Source organism: Nestor notabilis, unplaced genomic scaffold (assembly GCF_000696875.1).
Source record: "Nestor notabilis isolate BGI_N333 unplaced genomic scaffold, ASM69687v1 Scaffold20259, whole genome shotgun sequence".
Taxonomy (NCBI): Eukaryota; Metazoa; Chordata; class Aves; order Psittaciformes; family Psittacidae; genus Nestor; species Nestor notabilis.
This window is the reverse complement of record NW_009944317.1, coordinates 4,264-10,522: the sequence shown is the minus strand read 5'-3', so window position 1 is coordinate 10,522 and position 6,259 is coordinate 4,264. Positions and strand designations below refer to the sequence as shown.

General features: G+C 38.2%; 1 protein-coding gene across 1 annotated transcript; it reads left to right on the top strand.

Annotated features, from left to right (window-relative positions):
- Positions 1 to 1,699: 1,699 nt before the first annotated feature.
- TMEM254 (transmembrane protein 254) lies at positions 1,700 to 5,572 on the top strand (the record flags this gene model as incomplete). Its single annotated transcript, XM_010022383.1, has 4 exons — positions 1,700 to 1,731; positions 1,878 to 1,992; positions 3,172 to 3,231; positions 5,452 to 5,572. Coding segments are annotated over 4 exons (328 nt in total), but the record flags the coding sequence as incomplete, so codon positions are not given.
- Between the last annotated feature and the right edge of the window lie 687 nt (positions 5,573 to 6,259).

Here is a 6,259-nt window from a genome sequence, read left to right as displayed (position 1 = left end):
TACCGCAGCCGCCCTCAGCGGGGCTCGCAGGCAGCTCGAAGCTGCAGGGATTGTGGAACAGGTTTCCTTAATAGTCCCGGCGTCCGCGGAAACGCCGCTTGATAAAATAAACCGGGATTAAACGGAAACTAGAACTGCTGTTTTGGCCAGGTCAGCTTCTGAGGCAGCTGAACAAATCCATAAAAGAATTTCAGAGGAAAAAATAAGCTACCTGAGTTCCGAGGTGGAGGAAGGCTGTAGCACTGAAGGTGTACAGCATCGTGGGTGTGATGACAGCAACTACAGTGCCACACAACTTGTGAGGCTCTGTATTGCAGGTAGCCTGTGAAAGCGACTTCAGCATTCACAAAATTGAAACCACATTGTGCACCAATAAAATTCTGGAACAGCTATGGTTTATAGCAGCTTTCCAGTATGTAGAAGAGCCTACAAGAAGTCTGGAGAAGGACTTTTTACAAGGACCTGTAATGACATGACAAGGGGGAATGGCTTTAAACTCACAGGGGAGATTTAGATGAGACATTAGGAACTTCTTTATCACGAGGGTGTTGAGACAGTGGCACAGGTTGCCCACAACCTGGCAGTGTCCAAGGCCAGGTTGGACGGGGCTTGGAGCAACCTGCTCTAGTGGAAGGTGTCCCTGCCCATGGCAAGGGCGTTGGAACTAGATGATCTTTGAGGTCCCTTCCAACCTCAGCCATTCTATGATACTAATAAACAAGGCGCATTCACAAGTGATGGCTTTAGTTACAGACTGTATTAACCCGTAGTGTTGTTGGAAGTCAGACTAGTTCAGTCACCATGTTTGCTTAATTTCTAAAAATAGACTTAAGCTAAAATAGGTCAAATTACTGCAGTGCGGAGAATAATGACAGTTTTGATATAGCAGACAAGTTTGTTATGACTTCCACATGCTGTAGTTTTTGTTCTATTTGCATTGATTTTCTAAACCTAAGGACCGCCACTGAAAAAATGACGGTCAGATCAGGCCACACAGCTCACAAAACAGCTTTTGGACCGTTCCAGGAAACTGAGTGAGCTTTAGGCAGATTCCCTGCTTAAATCCATCATCTTGCCACATCCTTGGCATAGCGAAATTTACATATAGTTAGAAACTGCAGAGTTGATACCAGGGGAAACCTAAGCCAGTGTGAACTGTGACCTAGCGTAGTGTTTACCTTACATCCCAATGGACTCTGAAGTATGCAGCTCACTGGCTCCCTGCTTCTCTTCCACAGCTTGTTAAAGGTAGACAGTGATAAGCACTGCACACAAGTCGGTGACAGGCAAGATGCCTAAACACTGCATACATCTTAAGCCTTGAGCTTTGTGCTTAATTATCTTCTGTGCCCTTTTCAAAACTCTGTCCTTTTTTTTTTAAGGGGCAAAAGAAGACTTGATCCCCCAGCTATAGATAGTTATTCCTCTCTCTTAGGCTAGCCACTGTTTGAATTCTTCAGGTTAGTTTCCTCAGATTAACTTCCTTAGGACAGAGACAATGTATTTTTTGCCGCTTCTGTGTGTAATAGGTAATGAGCTTAACTTAAATGCCACTTAATGTGCAGATGCACTCTTGGTACACAAATAGCAACGTTCAACTTTTCACCTTGGCATCTTCTATGTCAGGAAAAAGAGATTTCATAGTTTGAATCTTCTTAATTAAATGTGCTTTAGAAGGCTAGTAGTCCTGTTGGTGAAGAATATGGGTCATGGGCAAGGTTAATGGAATGAAGGAGTTATACTATGAATAGATGAATCCAAAGCCATGTTTGACAGACACGGGGTGGGGCCTGCACAAAAGAAGAAAGCTAATTTGAAAGTTAAGTTGATAGTAATTCTGCCTTGAAGTAAGCTAACTTCCTTTTTTTTTTTTTTTTTTTTTTTGAAGTGGGTGTCGCATTTTCCTTCAACTATACCTTACAGTTATTTGGGAGTATTTGGTACCTTCCTTAATTATTTAGTGGAAAACCACCACAAATGGGTATGCTATGGGTAAGTAATATTTGATTGTATGATTACTCTACTTCTCTCCTGTTGCATCTCTCTGATTCTTCTACTTGCTGTTAACAAGCTTTCCTATAACCCACTTGTTAATTAGATTTAAAGAGCTCTCCCTTCAAGCTCATTACAACTAAGGGTGTGGGGTAGACACAGCAGACTAGACAGGCTAAGACCAGTATGAAAGTTTTAAAAATTCAACTTAGCGTTTAACATCTGTGTTACAAAGGGAAAAAGGTACTGCTTTTGAAGACAGTTATTAGTCTGTATGTAAACTCATAACGACACCTCCTAAAAGTGGCGCTTTTTTGAAATTGTTACTCAAGTAGTCTAACTCTTTCTTTAGGAGTCTTTTTTTTTTTTCCAGCTTCACTTATAGAACATTTTCTGCCCTGCTACTAACTTACCCTGATCCTGTCCACATGAGAAATAATCTGCTGAAGAAACTACTTAGTGAAAAGTTTTACTCTGTTACAAAACTTAGTTTTTACTTTAATTAACGAAAGAGCTGGAAAACATTTCTGTGTAGCCAAGTTTCTCACTTGCTGAGCTCCTGTAAAGAGAGGAAGACACCAAAGCAGTCTTGTTTATTTTAGTATGCATCGTTTAGAAGATAAGCTTTCATTTTTGCTTTAGCAGGGTATTGCATTGATCCTTACTGTATATCCTGTGTAACTTTTTTTTTAAAAGCTGCTATGTGAAAATTTGTAGACCAAACTTGGTTAAGTCATTTATATATTCTGAATCTGTATACACAGTAGTTCTCATAGAACTAAATCTCTAAAAAGTTCAGTAATTCATTAGGACCACTAAAAGTACTCATGTAAGTAAAAGGATAGATTTGCATGCTTAACTAAGATTAACTTGTACAGCTTTCACTATGCATTCAGCCTTTTGGCTTAATCCAAGTGCCAAAACTTTTAGGAACATGCAGTGGAATATTGAAGTGGTAGGTTGAGGCATATTGCATAAGTTACAGTTCCTCTCATTTTCTCAGTTCCTTTTAAGAGTATGCATGTTTTTTATTAAGATAAGAAACACACCTCATGTTCTAGCTGAAAATGAGATGTCACTTCTGTGCTTCCAGCTTTACATTGTCTGCATAATCTATCTTGGATACAACAGCCTTCTTCCTAATTTTCAACAAATCAAAACATGTTTTCTTTTTATTAGGTTCTGGGTATCCTGGTTGATTCACGTAGTAGAAGCCTTCTATGGTGTTAAGATGTGCCAGTAAGTTGATCCCTCTCCTAACCCTTACATAAATTCTCTGAAAAGGATCTCTGATACAAGTGACACAAGCTACAAACTGATTTTCATGATTCTCAACAGTGTTATTAGTGCACAGGATACTGATAAAATTCTTGCTGCAGTGATAGTTTGCTGTCTTCCGCAGGAGGTTACTGCAGATTCTGCTGATGTGGTGGCAGGAAAGCCAGGGATGGCAACTTGCAGAAATGGCAGCAGCAGGGTTTGGCAGAGCTTGCCTGCCTGCCTCTGAACTCATTGTTCACTAGGCAAGGTCGTGCCTTAGGAAGCAGAGGGAACAGTAGATGGTGTAGAAATAGTCTGATAACGTTAAGGTGTTACAACTTCATCATATCTTACCTCATCAGAATTTTGAGATGGTTAATTACATGCTGAATTGATTGCATCTATATTGTGAGAATACAATTGGACACTTCTGTTTGGGACTACTTAAGATCTACTTGTGTCTGCAGCTTTGTGGGATAAAATACCTTGACTAATCATACTATAAAAGTAAGGCAAACTAAGTCTTATGTTAGGATAACAAATTATTTGGAAAGGTAGCCTGTCCAAACATACCGTCCTTCTATTCACTTGAGTTTTGTTTGTAATATTCAGAAGAATGTCACAGTTGGTTTTCATGCTTTACAAAGTAGCTGGCTGGTCTGTTTGCCATTGTAAAAATGGTGTCTTTCCACTTCATTTAGTTCAGTTCACAGGTTTCTCAAGTAACATCTCTTGGAGGAAAAAGGATTTTGTTCCATGAAAAGCTATTTAATATGGTTCTCAAGATAATAGAATATGGATGAACAATTTATGCCTTCAGAATGGGAGTTGGTAATAAATTTTTTACCAAAAGCTTCAATTTTAAATTAAGTAGCTTTAAATAATTTAAAACTTTAATTCTGATTGTGCAGATAGATAGGTGTATAGGCTTAAGGTGATTTTTTAAGAGGGAACTTTGGTTAACAGTGAATGTACCAAATAGGTGAATTGTAATCAAGTTAAGTAATGAAGTTTTACAGAGTAGTGTTAAAACCCATAAAACTGATTGCCTGGCCATCATCTCCTCAAGCATATATCTGTAGATTACTAAACAGTTGTACTTTGAGTACCAAACACGTGTTTTTTACTGATGTAAAAGTGATGTCTACATATGAACATCACAAAGAGGCATGAGGAAGAACTAGTGAGGAAGCAGGTAGAAATTCATTAACCAATAGTAGTACTGTCATTGGCTGTTGGCCTGTATTTCTGCATATGGTCTATTCAGATAGGCTTGCTTCATATAAGCAGGTAAATTTCTTAAGCCTTAGTTTTCCAGTTTCTGCGCCTATTTGGAAACATTGAGCTGTGATTCTTAAAAAGAAAAATGGCTTAAGAAATGTTTGTCAACACTTGCCGCACAATCACTGTACATGTACGTACAGGCTATGGAATAACTAACAGCTTTGTTCTAGCAAAGGTCAGTAGAGGGAGCTCCTTTGTAAGCTAATGAATTGGAGCAGAGTTATGCTTCACATAACTAGTTTACTGGACATGTGAAATGCGTTGGTTTTGCTATCATGCATGTACACCTTCTTTTCTCTACAAATTCAGTAGTATTTCTGAACAATGAGGTGTAGGAAAAAGTTACATCCTCTGTAATATACAGAAAAATAAAATGCTAAGTTAAAACTAACCAATATAGGAAAATCTCTGTTTAATAAATCAAGTCAGATCCCTGTATTTTTCTATGCGCAGATTCAGGTAACGATGCTTTTCCGTCCTGCACCACATTGTCAGACGTCTTTGCCCTGCTAGCATGCAGTCTACCTTCAGTGACTGTATTCAACAGAAAGTTATATACAGACTTGTGTATTAAGATACCCTAATTTCTTGTTTCTTTGTACATAAACTTCTAGGATAAGTAATTTCAAATAGCATAGACTGAAATTGCAATTTATATATTATTGAGGAAACTGTATGCATGAAATCTCTGAAAGATAGCTTAAAATCCACTATAATCACGAGAACTGGTATGTTTAGTTACCTCAGGAATTAAGTCTCAGTAGATAGAAATTAATGATGCTAGGTTCAAAAGTTCTTGTAGAGTCTGATGTATAAAGGATGAGTAGAGATACCTAACCTTACTGAGTACCATAATGTAATCTGCAAAATTGTAAGGTTTTTTTGACACATCTTATGCTTTTATTCATCTTGCAGATCTAAAGGAATCACTGACCCAGCAGTACAGTTTCATTGGTTCCTTCAGACACTTTTATTTGGGTATGCTTCCTTCGGTCTTCTGGTGTCTTACAAGCCTGCAGCCAAGAAGCAGTACTAGAAGCAGTGAAAGAAGTCGCTTCTTGCATTCTTCATCCTCATTTTTCAGAAAATATGCTTCATTACCTATCTAGATGCTGTAATTGACTGTAATTAAATTACGTTCCTGCTACATGATGCAGTGCCCTTTTACCAAGTAACTCTCCTCTAAAGAAGACAATTATAATTCACAGGGCCCTGTGGATAGTTCAGTAAAAATTCAGCCCTTCAATCACAGCACTGCTGGAGTTTAATCCCATTTAATATGCAAGAAGCCGAAAGCTGCTCCTCTGCAGTTTTTGACATAGACTGTATAATCTGATTATCATAGAAAAGTTCCTGACAACTGATAGGAGTGGTTGATAAATTACCTGTTCATGTGGAGGAATTTTCTTCTATGTCAGGGAGAGTATTTACAGCCACGAGGCAACTTGCACTTGTTTTGTGATAGGTTTAAGTTTACTTATATTTTCTCTACAGGACCTCTTAAAGGCTTTTATTGTTGTTGTTAGAGTATTTGTACTTTGTTTTGTCAACTTAATTTCTTCTGCAAAAGACATACTACTGTATTGCTGCAGGCACATTTAAAAGACCAAATGTCAGTTCCGGTTGAAGTGCAGTGATGAGCTTGGACACATAATGCACTTCAGTGTGGTTTAATACACGTGCCTTAAATTTCATGCAGCATGACCTCATCTTTTGAATGAAG